Raw genomic sequence first — 16,094 nt, 5'->3', positions numbered from 1 at the left:
CCATGCGACTGTGTGTGTAGTGTGAGTGTGTGTCAGTAGCTGAACGCTGTTTTATTACAGTGCTGTACAATCTTAGTCCAGGGCCTGCTGCTTTTATCAAGCTCGTTTCCTGGGAGACTGGAATTCTGCAGGTCTTTCTCCGGGTTTTTACTGAGCTGGGAAAACTACCCCCCCACACACACACACATTGACATGCACACCCATTGCTGCTTCCCCAGCTGTATCGATCAAACAGCGTGACACACTACACTTCTGTCACCTGCCCTCTTCCTCCATTCCAGTCTCCTTCCATCTCTCTCTCTCCCGTCTCCTTCTGTCTCTCCCTCTCCCTTCCACCATCTTCTTTCCCTTTTCTCCCCTTTCTGTAGCCTCCCTCCCTCAGTTTTTCTCTTGCTCTCTCTCTCCCTCCCTCTCTCTCATCTCTTCCCTTTCTGTCACAACTTCTCTCTTTCTGTCCATCTTTTCTCCTCTGATTTTCAAACCACAATCGTTAATTGTTCTTGGCCACTAATTTATAGAAGCTTGCGCACTAATTAGTAATCCAAGCTCACAAATTCATCTTGTGTTCAATTAATCTATTAATTTAATTTTCCTCAAACCTCGATCATCTCTGTGGCTCATGCTCACTTGTGTGTATACACACACACACACACGGAGCTCTCTTATTCTCCACCTTCATACTTCTCTCCTTTTCTTTCATCTGTCACACTCCCTAATCTCTCCTTCCTTTTTTCTCCCTTTCTGCAACTTCCACTCTCCCTTTCTCAATTTGCCCCTCATCCCCCTCTTTGTCTTGTCTGTGTGCAGTGTGCAGTGCATTGTGGGACTGTAGTCCACTTCTATTAATAGCAGAGTCTGTTCTATATTTACACAAATTCCCCCGATTTACAGCACACGCACACACTCGCACAACCCCAACACGCACGCACACTTGCACAACTGGTTTTTATTTTATTTATGCTGTACTGCTCTGATTCGAAAGTACCCCTGAATAAATGGGTGAATGAAATGAATGAATGAATGAGTGAGTGAGTGAGTAAGTGAAGACCCTCCATCACACTCGGGATGCCCTAGGTGCCACAAGAGACACTTATACACAGACCGAAAATGAAATAAATAAATAAATATGCAGATTTTATTAGTTTGTTTATTTTCTGTCTGTTCCCTGTCCTCTCGCGGCGCTCATGGCATCCGGAGTGTGTTTGAAGGTCGAAATGAGACAGGCCGCCACTGCAGTTAAAATCATTAAACTGGAGTCAGATAGCACTGCCGGGGGGAGAGAGATCTAGAGAGAGAGAGAGAGAGGGGAGGGAGAGAGCACAAAACAGGGAGAGAGAGATTGAGAGAGAGATGGACAGATAGACAGACAAAGAAAGAGGAAGGGACTGATGGAGAGAGGGAGTGTGAGAGTGTGACTCAGGCACGCCAGATGTGGAGACGTCTCCGGGCTCATTGCTTGAATTAACAGACAGAACAGCACATAGCTAGATTAACAACACAACTGACACGCGAGTCCTGCTCCTAATACCCTGCAATCTGGGATGAGGATTGTATCCTCAGATCTCAGTCCTGGAGTCCCAGTTCCACCTGGCTGTCTTAAGACACTGCCGGTCCGTTCAGGAGAGGCGGCTCCACCGGCACAACAGGCAGTCGGGTACTGTGGGCCGGCCATGAGTAACACAACACAGCACCCCCACTTACACTGCACAGTTACAGGGGGAGAGGGGGTGCTATAATGTGTGTATTGAGAGAGGGGGGTGGAAGGGATGATGTGAAGTTGAATTTGAGAGAGGGAGAGGTGTAGAGAGAGGGATGCAGGGTGGGAGGTGTGTCAGCACTGTTCAAGCCCCTCCCCCCGGCTGCCATCTCTTGCAGGCATTATGCAAATGTGGGATTATGATAAGATAATTGGTTGTCATCATAGCAAACCCAACAACAGCTGTGAGTGTGTGTCAGAGCGAGAGTGTAAGAGTGTGTCTGTCTCTGCGTTAAGTGTCTCTTTCTGTCCATCGTTCTTGCCACCATTTCCTTGGTTACAGCTGGCTTTGTGATTGAGGGGGGGTGCTGAAACCAGGATACAGAACCGTTTTTCACAGAAGCAAATCAGAATAAGAGGAATAAGAGCTGGAACAAGCTTGAGAATTGCACACTGAGTAGTAAGATCTGGGCCAGTGTATTGGGTATGACTGGCAGGGTGCTTCCGTGCGCTGTGATGTGATGTCATGAAGTCTGTCCTCTACCCAGCAGCCTGAGCTATAATACCCCCCCCGTTTGATACCAGAGCCACCCAGTGCGGAGGGGTTTGACTCAAGGCTCTGGTTTCACTGGACAGGATGGACTGGTCTCTCTCGACCAGGAGCACAAACCCGGCTTGCAGAAATCCAGAGAAGCCAAGAGAGGATAAGTGATGCAGTCAGCAGTAATGTTGTAATTATTGACTACAGGGACGTTTAAAAAAAAAAAAAAAAAAAAAATACTACTGGAATAAGAGCTGCAATTGGCTATAGAATATAAAAAATAACCTCAAAAACTTGTAGTACACAAGGGAATTGGGCAACGTGGTTCCAGTGTGATTCTGCTTTCTGAGGTGTGTGCTGGAGGGCCTGTAGTGATATTTGTAACAGAATAACGGTTAAAAAGCAAAAGACGAGTAATAATCCCATAATGACTGACAATTGTGGTGGTGTCTAGTATTGATGGTAATGCATTAATAATTATAATGGGTATAATTTCAACAGTAAGAGATCCATTAATACAGTTCCACTCTGCCTCTCGCCATCCCTCCCTGTCTTATTATTTTTATTCACAGTAGTAAGACTGGGCACAGTACCTTCAGTCTGTAGTCGTGTGCAGTCCAGCTGTCCGGTGCAGTCTAGGTCTAGGGGTAGGGGGACGGGGGGTGGTCTGGGGGTTGCAGGGGCAGCTATAATAGTGGGGGTGCATTTAGGAGAGGCCAGGGGAGGGGAGGGGGTGGTTTAGGTGTTAAAATCTCCCAGCTCCGGGTCCGTGCGTCGGCATAATTCCAAACCCCGAAACTCCAAATCCCGGACAAAATAAGTATCCTTTAACCTCCTCAACAGAGTCCGGGATAGGGGCTAGGTTTGTATCCTCAGAAGGTGGGGGTGTGCGAAGGCCGTGGCCGACGCCGGACCCCGAGACAGGCACGCTCAGTCCATTCCTGTCGAGAGAGACGGAATCCACAGTAGGCGTATGTCTCGGTCTTTGTATGCGAGAACCAGATCTCGATGGCAGTTTTTACACCTCAGAGGCCGGGCCGCCCCCTCTGTAGACACGACTGCCAGGCCTGTGAATCTCCGCCATGTGCAAACGCTGCTCTGCTGCTCCCGAGTCACGTCTCTTGGTTCTCTGCCTTTTTGTTTGGTTTCTCCTCCCCTCCGTTTGTTTCCTTCTCCTGTTCCCTTTTCCTATCGTCAAGAAGTCATCCTCCCATTTAGTTAGGGTTTTTTCAGGGGGTAGGGATTTGTTTTGTTTTTTCTGTTGGAGGTGAAAATTCCAGAATCTCTCCAAGTTCCTGGAGGAAGTAAATGACACGAAAACAAAAGCCAAACTTTGAGAGCAAATCCAGCAGAAGTCTGAATGGAGGAAGGGAGGCAAATAAACTAGTAGCTGGTTGGAGATCAAGGCCAGGGGCCCCGGCTGTCCGCAGGTTCTGCAGGTTTTCTTGAGGGAATCCAGAGAAGGGCAGAGACGTTTGCTTAAATTGAATTTTTATTTTTTGTTGTCCATCGTGTTCTGTTTTTCAAGAGCCTCTCAGGACCTCATCCCCTTTCACCTATGCGTTTCTGTCCCCATCTCACTCTCTCGCTCTCTTAGTCTAGGCCTCTGTCTTTGTCTCTCTTGGTCTTCTCTCAGTGCTGACTGTCCCTGTCTGACAAAAATACTCTATTTTGATTTTAATTGATCGTCAATTAGCAATTAAATCTCAGGGTGTGCCCCCATCGCCACAGTTACACCAGCTGTTGAGATTTGAATAATTTAAAACAATATACACACTTTCCCTCTCCGTCTGTCCTCCTGTTTGTAACTTCACCCTCTCTTTCTCTCCCTCCACTCAGATGAAATTGAAAGTACAATTAGCCAATTTAACACAATTAAGATGCAGAAAAAACTTAATGAAACCTTAATGGAAACAAATCTCTCTCTCTTTTGCTGCACCTCTGCCTGCCCCTCCTAAAATTCTCCCCACCCCAATGTTTATTTTATTTTATAAAAACGAAGAGGGCGCAAAACCGAAAGTGACAGGAAGGAGGGGGGGGGTCAAAAATTACAAAACCATTGAAACCAGTCCCATCTCAGCCTCTTATGACCCAGTACTGCAATGATGCCCCCCTCTTCTTCTTCCTCCTCCTCCTCGCTCTCTCTGTCTCTCCTCCTCTGCCTCTCTCATTTACATTCCCCCCCCTCTCTATTCCTTTGGTTAATTTATATCTGTGCCCCCACCCCTCACAAACAAATGCGCACACACTCACCCTGTGCAATCCTTCTGGTCTTTCCCAGAGAGAGAGAGGGAGGATATTTAGCAGGAGGTACAGATAAGGTAATAGGCAGATGGACAGATTGTAGCTTTTTCACACTGTTAAAGACGGAGCGAGAGGGAGGGCTATTCCTCCTCTCTTCTCTCCTGACTAGATTATTCTCAGGATCTGGCACACACACACAAACACACACGCTCTCTCTCCCCGTCTCCCTTGCTCCCTTCAGCTCTCTCTCTCTCTCTCCAATCCAGCTGTATTCCAGTTATCTAGTCTGTCAATCCAGTGTGCCTTTTCAAATGGTTTATCCTTTTTAAAAAAAAAAAAAAAAATCTTCCCCTTCTTCCACCACAATCCAATCTTCACCGCGTTTGTCTCTCGCTGCAGTTTTCTCTCGCTGCTGGAGGTATTGTTGTTTTTCTGTCTTTATTTTCTCCACCTTTTTTTCCTCTTGTCTTTTTTTTTTTCCCCTTCTTTCTTTCTCTCCACCTCTTTCAGTGTTCTGTTTTTTTTCCTTTTTGCTTTTCCCAGGCTGGGTTTTGTGCAGCAAGAGCAGAAGGAGAGATGTGTATAGATCCAGGGCAGCACTGAGAATGAGAGGAGGAGGGAGGGAGGGAGTGAGTGCACATGAGCGAGAGAGAGAGAGAGAGAGAGAGAGAGAGAGAGAGAGAGTGACAGCCTAAAGGAATATTATTCTCCTGATGAGAGAGAGGAAGAGCAGGGGGTGTCTGTCTGCGTGTGTATTTATTTTATTGATTACCCAATTTCCCCCCCCACCAAAGTTATGAAAAGGAGAAAATAAGTAAATGCCAGGACATGACGGGGGGGGGGGGGGGTGAATAAAGGAGTGAGATGCTAAAGATGGCTAACTGAGATCGATGGATGGATGGATGGATGGATGGGGAGGGGGGGGAACACCATTAGGGAGAGATGGGAGGTCAAAGGTTGTCCTAGCAGAACAGCACAAACCGTGAACTGATGTGACCTGCTCTTTTGTGCTGTGATTAGTGTTAAAGTGGCGGAAATGTTTGAGAGAGAGAGAGAGAGAGAGACCTACTGCAGGGGAGGGGTGAGCATCATGGGGGTTTGTTTTATTTAAATTATTTTGTGTTGGTTTTAAAAATATATATATATATTCATGTATTCATTCTAATCTTGTGTGATGGATATCCCAGATGGAAGGGGGGGAGAGATTGAGAGGTGGGTTTGAGGTTGAAGGATATAGACCAGTGTTTGATAAATTGATTTTAAATAGATTGGCGGGTGAGATGGATGAATGGGAGTGAATTTGGGACAGAGTGGGGAGAGAGGGAGGGAGGGAGAGATGAATGAGGGTGAGATGGATGGGTGAAACCTGGAGTGAACTGGTGGGGGGAAGGAAGGGCTGAGCGACTGATAGATTGAGGGAGGGAAGGAGACGTGCAGGGAGAGAGAGAGAAGGAGAGAAGACTTGAGCACACTATGTAATGCTTTTTGTCTCGCTCGCTCGCTCGCGCTCTCTCGCTCTCTTTCTCTGACATGCGAGTGTATTGACAGCTCTCCCCCCCTGGTCAATCGGTTTAGATCAGTGGTCTGTGAAGCAGTATTGATTTTCCCCCCCTCCCCTCCCCCCCAGGTCTCTCCGCACAGCAAATCACCGGTCAATATAGACACTGTGGGGTGACCAGCCAGGCCACCCCTCACCCCATTAGGGAAGGAGGGAGGGATGGAGGACTGCGTTATACAAGTGTTGTGCACACTTTTGTGTGTCTTGTGTTGCTCTTCTGTCGAGATGAAATTTTGTTTCTGTACTTGGGTTAAATTCTCCTCCTCCTCGTCTCTCTCCCTGCAGACGAACATCCCGTTCCTGCAGAATGTCCTCACTAATGACCAGTTCCTGCGGGGGACTGTGGACACTCAGTTCATCGACGAGAATCCTGACCTGTTTAACCTCAAGCCCGTCCAGAACCGAGCCCAGAAACTGCTGCATTACCTGGGTGAGATGGACAGGTGGATAGACACACAACAGACAAACAGAAAACGAGACGGAGACAGGGAGACTGTTATAATGTGGCTGATTTAGTTTAAGTATATTGTGATGTTTTTGTAAATTTTATTTCTTGTTTGCCTTCCATTCAACATGTTAATTGTAGACAATGTTCTATCATTGCTTTGGTGACATGGTCTCAATCGGTAATGCCAATAAAGCACTTGAAATTGAAAATTGAAAATTGACTGACTGACGGACAGGGAGACCGAGGCAGAAGAACAGAGCTCACTCCCCCCCTCTCTCTGCAGGTCATGTGATGGTGAACGGCCCCACCACTCCCATCCCAGTCAAGGCCAAAGCGTCGCCCATTGACCCCGTTGTCCCCCCAGTGCCCCTGGGTGAGTGTGTGTGTGTGGTTGTGAATCAGTATGTGTGTTGTGTGTGCTGTATTGTGTAGGGTGTGTGTGTGTATCGTTGTGTTGTGTGGTGGTGTAATGCTGCGGTGTGTTGGTGCGCAGGTGAGCCCCCAGCGGGGCTGCGAGAGGTCCTGCTGAGGGAGGGTCCGGAGGGCTTTGCCAAGGCGGTGCGCCGCCAGCCCGGCCTGCTGCTCATGGACACCACATTCCGCGATGCTCACCAGTCCCTGCTGGCCACACGTGTGCGCACACACGACCTCAAGCACATCGCACCCTTCGTCGCACACAACTTCAGCGGCCTGTTCAGCCTGGAGAACTGGGGAGGTATTCAGCACAGCACAACGCAGCAATGCACAACACAGTGTAGTGTAGCACAGCACAACAACGCACAACATAGTGCCACGTAGCACAACACAGTGTAGTGGAGAACAGCACAACACAATAAAGCACAATGCAGTGTGGAACAGCACAGCACAACATAACACAGTGGAGTGTAGAAAAACATAGCACACTATAGTATAGCATAACTTGACATCGCTCAGTTCAATGTATGGCTGCTCCTGCGTGTCCCATGTCCGTGTTGACTTGGTGTGTCCCGTGTGCCCAGGGGCGACCTTCGATGTGGCGATGCGCTTCCTGTACGAGTGTCCGTGGCGACGGCTGCAGGAACTGCGCCGTTTGATCCCCAACGTGCCGTTCCAGATGCTGCTGCGCGGGGCCAACGCCGTGGGCTACACCAACTACCCTGACAATGCTGTGTTCAAGTGAGGACCACACACACACCAACTACCCTGACAACGCCGTGTTCAATTGAGGGCCATGCCGCTGCACCACACACACACACACACACACACACACACACAAGCTCATCTCTCCCCCTGCTCCCCCAGGTTCTGTGAGGTGGCGAAGGAGAACGGCATGGACATCTTCCGTGTCTTTGACTCGCTCAACTACCTCCCCAACATGCTCCTGGGCATGGAGGCAGCGGGCGCGGCGGGGGGTGTGGTCGAGGCAGCCATCTCCTACACAGGCGACGTCTCGGACCCGAGCCGCACCAAGTACAGCCTGCAGTACTACCTGGACCTGGCTGAGGAGCTGGTCCGGGCCGGCACTCACATCCTGGCCATCAAGGTAGATGGAGGGAGGGAGGAGGAGGAGGAGGAGGAGGAAACTGAGGGAAGAGGGAGGAGGAATGTTCAGTACCCTGTGACTTTCTCTCTCTCTCTCAGGACATGGCAGGCGTGCTGAAGCCCAGTGCGGCACGAATGCTGGTGGGGGCTCTGAGGGACCGGTTCCCCGACCTGCCAATACACATCCACTCCCACGACACGGCGGGCGCCGGGGTGGCAGCCATGCTGGCATGCGCAGAGGCCGGGGCAGACGTGGTGGACGTGGCCGTGGACTCCATGTCTGGCATGACCTCCCAGCCCAGCATGGGCGCCATAGTGGCCTGCACACAGCACACGCCCCACCACACCGGTGAGAGCGGGGGGGCTGTTAGGCTGTTACGGGCACGAGTGTTTGAATGGTCCGAGGGATGTTCGTATTTGATTACTTGAGAGATATAGAAAGTAGAATTAAAAAAAAATGAAAAGCCTTTGTCTAAAATTAAAACTCTACCTGTGAATTATCCTAAGGGTTGTGACATTTGGAATGAATTAAATGCATTGTAAATCGACTCCATGGAGTCTGCACTCGCTTCTCCCCTGAGCAAGTGGATATGCAAATATTCTTGAATAAGAATGCTTAGGCCTAATGCATTTGTCAATTTCTTTTTTTTTAACCGATATGTTCTTTAAACATAGGCTAGGCTTTTCATTTATTTTTGCACAAGTAACGGAGTATAGGAGTCCAGATCCGATATTTGTACGCATGACACTTAGTTTTCATTGTTTACTTTTTTTGGCACAATAATTGGCGTCGTTGTGCAGGTATGGCAGCCGAGTTAGGAGACGAAGCTCCTTTTTCAAGTTCATCCTTTTTTTACTGAACGTACCTTAATGTGCTTTAAACAACCATTATTTTTCAGAGTTTGTACGTTCACAGTTAGCCACTTCCTGATACGATGAATAAAGGATGGATATGTTTTTACTCGCATAAACAATATGATTACGACCTGCATAATCACTCATGTCAATATTGTTTAATGTAGAAAACGCTTAGCATGGGTTAATGTACTTAAAACATTATTTTGTATCAATTAAAAGACAGGCACCTACGTGCCTACGTTCAAAGGAGTAAGCATTTAAAGTCGTATTAAAAGCACAAGTATCCTGTTAAGCCCTATTAACGTTAAAAGCAATTGGTTATAGTAGGGCATAATGTGATGGTTATACTTTTAATATTAATGTAAATGTCCTATCTTTTGTATATAGGACTGGTAGGTGTCTGTACTGTCACTGGATGTAAACAGGTTGGTTTTCAGCACAGTAAGCCAAGCCACAACATTCAATTCGCATTCAAATTGATTATATGATCTCTATTGATAGAGATGACAGTGTATTGATAGTGGTTACCATGACAATAGCAATCATGATGTGTATTATCGTGTGGGTGGCAACGGTGTACTGGTGATGTGTGTGTAAATACTGAATCCTCTCTGTCTCTCTGTCTCTCTGTCTCTGCCAGGCATCGCCCTGGACAAGGTGTTTGACTACAGCGAGTACTGGGAGGTGGCACGGGGGCTGTACGCCGCCTTCGACTGCACCGCCACCATGAAGTCTGGCAACGCGGACGTGTACGAGAATGAGATCCCAGGTGGCCAGTACACTAACCTGCACTTCCAGGCGCACAGCATGGGCCTGGGCCACAAGTTCAAGGAGGTGAAGAAGGCCTACGCAGAGGCCAACAAGCTGCTGGGAGACCTGATCAAGGTGAGGGCAGGGAGGGGAGGCAGTGTGAGTGTGAGTGTCTCTCACTCGCACACTCGCACACAGCCCCAGACCAAATCAATCCCCTCTTCCCTCCCTCTCTCCAGGTGACCCCCTCCTCGAAGATCGTGGGGGACCTGGCCCAGTTCATGGTGCAGAACGGGCTGGGCCGGGCCGAGGTGTTGGAGCGGGCGGACGAGCTGTCCCTGCCGCTGTCAGTGGTGGAGTTCCTGCAGGGCCACATCGGCATCCCCCACGGGGGCTTCCCCGAGCCACTGCGCTCAAAGGTAACCACAGCGGCCAGGGGAGGTAGAAGGTGGGAGAGAGAGAGATGTAAAGTAACCCCCTCCTTGCCCCCCCATAGGTACTAAAGGACCTGCCAAGGATTGAGGGCCGCCCAGGGGCCAGCCTGCCCCCCCTGGACTTCGCAGCCCTAGAGAAGGAGATTCGCACCCGGCACGACGACGTTGCCCCGGAGGACGTGGTTTCTGCTGCGATGTACCCGCGTGTGTACGAGGAGTTCCGGGACTTCACAGCCCAGTTTGGCCCGGTCGAGAGCCTCAACACACGCCTCTTCCTGGAGGGGCCCAAGATCGCAGAGGAGTTCGAGGTCAGGGGTCATCTGTCTCTCTCTGTCTCTGTCTTTGTCTCTCTCTGTCTCTCTCTATAACGTGTCGTCCTGCAGGTGGAGCTGGAGAGGGGCAAGACTCTGCACATCAAGGCGCTGGCCCTGGGGGACCTGAACACGGCTGGACAGAGGGAGGTGTTCTTCGAGCTCAACGGCCAGCTGCGCTCAGTGCTGGTCAAGGACACAGTGGCCATGAAGGTAACGGAGGGAAGAAAACTGGTGGAGAGAAGGCACTTGGATGAGGGAGGGGAGGGTTAGGTAGACAGAAGGGGAGAGAGAGAAGAAAAACTGCGGTGTGAAACGGGAACAAACTCTGTCTACCCGCTCTGCCCCCCAGGAGATGCACTTCCACCCCAAGGCCCTGAAGGACGTGAAGGGGCAGGTGGGGGCGCCCATGCCGGGCAAGGTGATGGAGCTGCGGGTGGCCGAGGGGTCGACCGTCACCAAGGGCCAGCCACTATGCGTCTTGAGCGCCATGAAGATGGAGACGGTGGTCAACAGCCCGCTGGACGGCACGGTGCGGCGCATCCACGTGCGGCCGGACATGAGCGTGGAGGGGGATGACCTCATCCTGGAGATCGAGTAGCGCGGCATGTGGGGGGGTGAGGGTAGGGTGGGGAGCTGGAGTCTGCAGGTAGAGTAGAAAATCAAACAAAGTAAAAAGTGTAACGATGGGGGGTGGGGGGGATGATACTGATGATACTAACGCTGATGTGCGGTGGGGGTGCCTGGACCTGCACTGGACAAGTCCCATTCCAATTGTGATCCTCCAGTCATTGTCCAATCACAGAGAGGCCCTGCTGTGCTGTATGGCTATGCTGTACTCTACAGAGCTGTGTTGTATGACTTGGGAACCAATATACTAATAATTCTGACTCTTTGTGGATCAAACACATAACGTCTTACTAACCTGTAGGGTTCGGTGACACTTGATGACAATTCCAGCACATTCCTAGTGGAATACTGTGGGAACGGCACGGGAGTGGCGTCTGAGTATCTCACACACTTGTGCACACTTGCACACAGTGCGTCAGTCGGTGTGCACGCATCAGGGCATTCGGCGGCCATCTTGTGTTGCTGCCACAGTGACCCCTTCTAAACGAAGGGAACTGGAATCTTGAAACGGACGACGTTCAGTATTTTTGACTTTTTGATTTTGTCTTTCTTGCCTCTCGTCCGAATGTTTTTGCGGCAGAAAAAGAAACCAGCACTGTGTCACCCTTAGTTACGAGTGACATGCTCTTGCTTAATCAGAAACTAATTAATTAATACATAGAGAGAAAACCATGAAAAGATATTTAAACCGTAAATACGTTTGCAAATTCCCAGTCCTTGGCTCCCACAGTATTGTGAGTCTGGCTTGACCTGTGCTATGCTCTGTAGATCGATCTGTGTCTCATACAGGGCTTTTAAATCATAATAATGAATCATCTCATTATTATTATCATGATCCTATATTTCAGTGCTGTGTATGTTCCTGTCCCCTCCCCTCCTGCTGTGTCTCGCCAGCGAATGTTGTTACTAGACTTTCAGTTTCATGAGTGTCCCACGCTGACCCCACGGACGGGGCGGAGAGGCAGGCCGGGTTGAGGGAGGCGGGGCAGGTTCTAAGCATGTGTTTCTGTGTGGAGGCTGGCGTGTCCCCATGGGGCCGGCCACCACAGAACAAGGCGCTCGCACAGTTTGTGAGGGAGGACCGGAGATGTGCTCACAGCTGCCTGTAGCTCCATGGACTGGTTCCACGTGTAGATGCCTCTCTGTGTTCAACATTATACTAATGGTTGTAGTCCTTTGGGGAAATACTGTAATGTACAGTTTAGCTGGAAATCACTGTCATTAATCGCATGCTGGCCCTGGTGCAAAGTGTGTTAGTGTGTGCTCTTTTTATGCTTCATGTTGTGTGGAGGACTGCCTTGAATGCAGAAGGACACAATGTCGTGTGTGTGTGTTTGTGTACAGATGCTCAAACGCACACAATCACTCACACACACACACACACACACACACACACTCAACATACAATCTCACACAGACACATACACACATGCATCTTTGGGAACACGTGTATGCGATTAATCAATGGCAGTAATTAATTCTCTGAGCAATATGTTAATTGATAGCTTGTGCTTAATAGCCCTGTCCGTGCGATATAGTCTCTGGCGTGTGCGGCTCCGCGACGCCGCTTCCTCTCGGAGGTTTTACGAATAAATTTAATGTCTGTTCTGTGTAAGGATATTAATAAAGAATAATAAACACAAATGAATACTCTGGTTGTTTTGTTGCTTTGTCTCCATTCTGTCTCCCTGTTCTCTCCTCTCTCTCTCTCCTTTCTTTCTTTCACTCTGACACTGAGACACACTGAGAGGTTATCGACTAGTGCTAAAAGCTTTGGAATCCAGAATGGTATTGATCGCCCCCCCCCTCCAACTGATCAATAAGAGAATTGAGTTTCGTCCTGATAGGGAGTAAGTGTGCCACTGTATCGGTTTGGTGTCAGTTTTGTTGGGGATTGGGGATCTCATTAGATCACACAGCTTAGATAACGCTTAGGTAATCAAAAACAAATACAGCGCTGGCTCCAGTCTGGCCCCTATACTATACTATACTATACTATACTATAGTCCCCACAGCGCTGGCTCCAGTCTGGCTCCTATACTATACTATAATCCCCACAGCGCTGGCTCCAGTCTGGGCCCCTATACTATACTATAGTCCCCACAGCGCTGGCTCCAGTCTGGCCCCTATACTATACTATAGTCCCCACAGCGCTGGCTCCAGTCTGGGCCCCTATACTATACTATAGTCCCCACAGCGCTGGCTCCAGTCTGGCCCCTATACTATACTATAGTCCCCACAGCGCTGGCTCCAGTCTGGCCCCTATACTATACTATAGTCCCCACAGCGCTGGCTCCAGTCTGGCCCCTATACTATAGTCCCCACAGCGCTGGCTCCAGTCTGGGCCCCTATACTATACTATAGTCCCCACAGCGCTGGCTCCAGTCTGGGCCCCTATACTATACTATACTATAGTCCCCACAGCGCTGGCTCCAGTCTGGCCCCTATACTATACTATAGTCCCCACAGCGCTGGCTCCAGTCTGGACCCTATACTATACTATAGTCCCCACAGCGCTGGCTCCAGTCTGGGCCCCTATACTATACTATACTATAGTCCCCACAGCGCTGGCTCCAGTCTGGACCCTATACTATACTATAGTCCCCACAGCGCTGGCTCCAGTCTGGACCCTATACTATACTATAGTCCCCACAGCGCTGGCTCCAGTCTGGGCCCCTATACTATACTATAGTCCCCACAGCGCTGGCTCCAGTCTGGCCCCTATACTATACTATTGTACCCACAGCGCTGGCTCCAGTCTGGGCCCCTATACTATACTATAGTCCCCACAGCGCTGGCTCCAGTCTGGCCCCTATACTATACTATAGTCCCCACAGCGTTGGCTCCAGTCTGGCCCCTATACTATACTATAGTCCCCACAGCACTGGCTCCAGTCTGGGCCCCTATACTATACTATAGTCCCCACAGCGCTGGCTCCAGTCTGGCCCCTATACTATACTATAATCCCCACAGCGCTGGCTCCAGTCTGGGCCCTATACTATACTATACTATAGTCCCCACAGCGCTGGCTCCAGTCTGGCCCCTATACTATACTATAGTCCCCACAGCACTGGCTCCAGTCTGGACCCTATACTATACTATACTATAGTCCCCACAGCGCTGGCTCCAGTCTGGCTCCTATACTATACTATAGTCCCCACAGCGCTTGCTGCAGTCTGGCCCCTATACTATACTATAGTCCCCACAGCGCTGGCTCCAGTCTGGACCCTATACTATACTATAGTCCCCACAGCGCTGGCTCCAGTCTGGCCCCTATACTATACTATAGTCCCCACAGCACTGGCTCCAGTCTGGGCCCCTATACTATACTATAGTCCCCACAGCGCTGGCTCCAGTCTGGACCCTATACTATACTATAGTCCCCACAGCGCTGGCTCCAGTCTGGCCCCTATACTATACTATAGTCCCCACAGCGCTGGCTCCAGTCTGGGCCCCTATACTATACTATAGTCCCCACAGCGCTGGCTCCAGTCTGGCCCCTATACTATACTATTGTACCCACAGCGCTGGCTCCAGTCTGGGCCCCTATACTATACTATAGTCCCCACAGCGCTGGCTCCAGTCTGGCCCCTATACTATACTATAGTCCCCACAGCGCTGGCTCCAGTCTGGCCCCTATACTATACTATAGTCCCCACAGCACTGGCTCCAGTCTGGGCCCCTATACTATACTATAGTCCCCACAGCGCTGGCTCCAGTCTGGCCCCTATACTATACTATAATCCCCACAGCGCTGGCTCCAGTCTGGGCCCTATACTATACTATACTATAGTCCCCACAGCGCTGGCTCCAGTCTGGCCCCTATACTATACTATAGTCCCCACAGCACTGGCTCCAGTCTGGACCCTATACTATACTATACTATAGTCCCCACAGCGCTGGCTCCAGTCTGGCTCCTATACTATACTATAGTCCCCACAGCGCTTGCTGCAGTCTGGCCCCTATACTATACTATAGTCCCCACAGCGCTGGCTCCAGTCTGGACCCTATACTATACTATAGTCCCCACAGCGCTGGCTCCAGTCTGGCCCCTATACTATACTATAGTCCCCACAGCACTGGCTCCAGTCTGGGCCCCTATACTATACTATAGTCCCCACAGCGCTGGCTCCAGTCTGGCCCCTATACTATACTATAATCCCCACAGCGCTGGCTCCAGTCTGGGCCCTATACTATACTATACTATAGTCCCCACAGCGCTGGCTCCAGTCTGGCCCCTATACTATACTATAGTCCCCACAGCGCTGGCTCCAGTCTGGGCCCTTACAGGAGTCTGCGACTTGGGGGGGCAGTGTTAAATCGCCCCCTGTCTGAAGCACTTAGTGAATGGTCTAACTGCCGGTCGCTTGACAACAGATTCAGTGAAGTGTGTTTAGGTGTCAAGTGCCAAGGGGGGGTGTACAGCACAGTCTTGGAGCTGCCAGCACCGCCCTGGGCAATGTCGTCTCTTATTGCTAATTAATAAGAACACAGCAGGAAGAGGGAAAACATTTGTGTGCATTTTAATAAATTATTTGTAGTTTAATTAAAGATAGATTGGTGAGAAGAGAGAGAGGGAAGGTGTGGAAAAATGTGTGCTGTGTATTAAAATTATATTTTTCATATTTTGTCACCTGGTCACATCTAACCCCCCCCACCAGTAACTGAGGGATGTTTTAATTAGTTAATTGACTTTCATTTAAGGTTTGCATTTGTCAGATCTTTACGCTGGAGGTATCGGTTTAAAGAAAAATCCCCCCCTCCTCTTTCTCGTTCTCTCCCCCGATTTCTTTCGTTTCAATTTTCCTCTCCATCCATTCCCTCCTCCATTCCTATCTACCCCTCCCCATACTTCTCTTCTACCCCAATGTCCCTTGTATCCCTCCCTCCAAGTAAAGCTCTACACCCTGTCTTCCCTCCCTCTTTCTCTCTCTCCCCCCTCTCCAGTGTACAATGTGTAATGTAGTCTAGTCAACCTACAGATGGTGTAAATGAATTATTTAGTCTTTCCCTCCCTTTTTCTTTTCTCTTCTGTCTCTCTCTCTCTCTCTCTCTCTCTCTCTCTCTCCCTCCCTCTGTACAGGGGCGAGAGAGAGGAGGAAA

At 49.8% G+C, this 16,094-nt stretch overlaps 1 protein-coding gene across 5 annotated transcripts in view; it reads left to right on the top strand.

The window, feature by feature from the left end:
* Positions 1-12,635, top strand: part of LOC136764729 (pyruvate carboxylase, mitochondrial) — a 55,260-nt gene extending 42,625 nt beyond the window's left edge. For all 5 annotated transcript variants that reach the window (XM_066719021.1, XM_066719020.1, XM_066719023.1 and 2 more), the window contains 11 exons: positions 6,325-6,469; positions 6,771-6,860; positions 6,981-7,202; positions 7,486-7,642; positions 7,769-8,009; positions 8,108-8,357; positions 9,507-9,751; positions 9,856-10,035; positions 10,113-10,358; positions 10,434-10,574; positions 10,714-12,635. In XM_066719021.1, the coding sequence (XP_066575118.1) occupies positions 6,325-6,469; positions 6,771-6,860; positions 6,981-7,202; positions 7,486-7,642; positions 7,769-8,009; positions 8,108-8,357; positions 9,507-9,751; positions 9,856-10,035; positions 10,113-10,358; positions 10,434-10,574; positions 10,714-10,962 (2,166 nt within the window). In that variant the 3' untranslated portion in view covers positions 10,963-12,635. The remainder of the gene's footprint in view (positions 1-6,324; positions 6,470-6,770; positions 6,861-6,980; positions 7,203-7,485; positions 7,643-7,768; positions 8,010-8,107; positions 8,358-9,506; positions 9,752-9,855; positions 10,036-10,112; positions 10,359-10,433; positions 10,575-10,713) is intronic.
* The last annotated feature ends 3,459 nt before the right edge of the window (positions 12,636-16,094 follow it).

The sequence above is a fragment of the Amia ocellicauda genome, chromosome 12, assembly GCF_036373705.1.
Source record: "Amia ocellicauda isolate fAmiCal2 chromosome 12, fAmiCal2.hap1, whole genome shotgun sequence".
Taxonomy (NCBI): domain Eukaryota; kingdom Metazoa; phylum Chordata; class Actinopteri; order Amiiformes; family Amiidae; genus Amia; species Amia ocellicauda.
The sequence above is the reverse complement of the archived record's forward strand: the minus strand, read 5'-3'. Positions and strand labels throughout refer to the sequence as shown.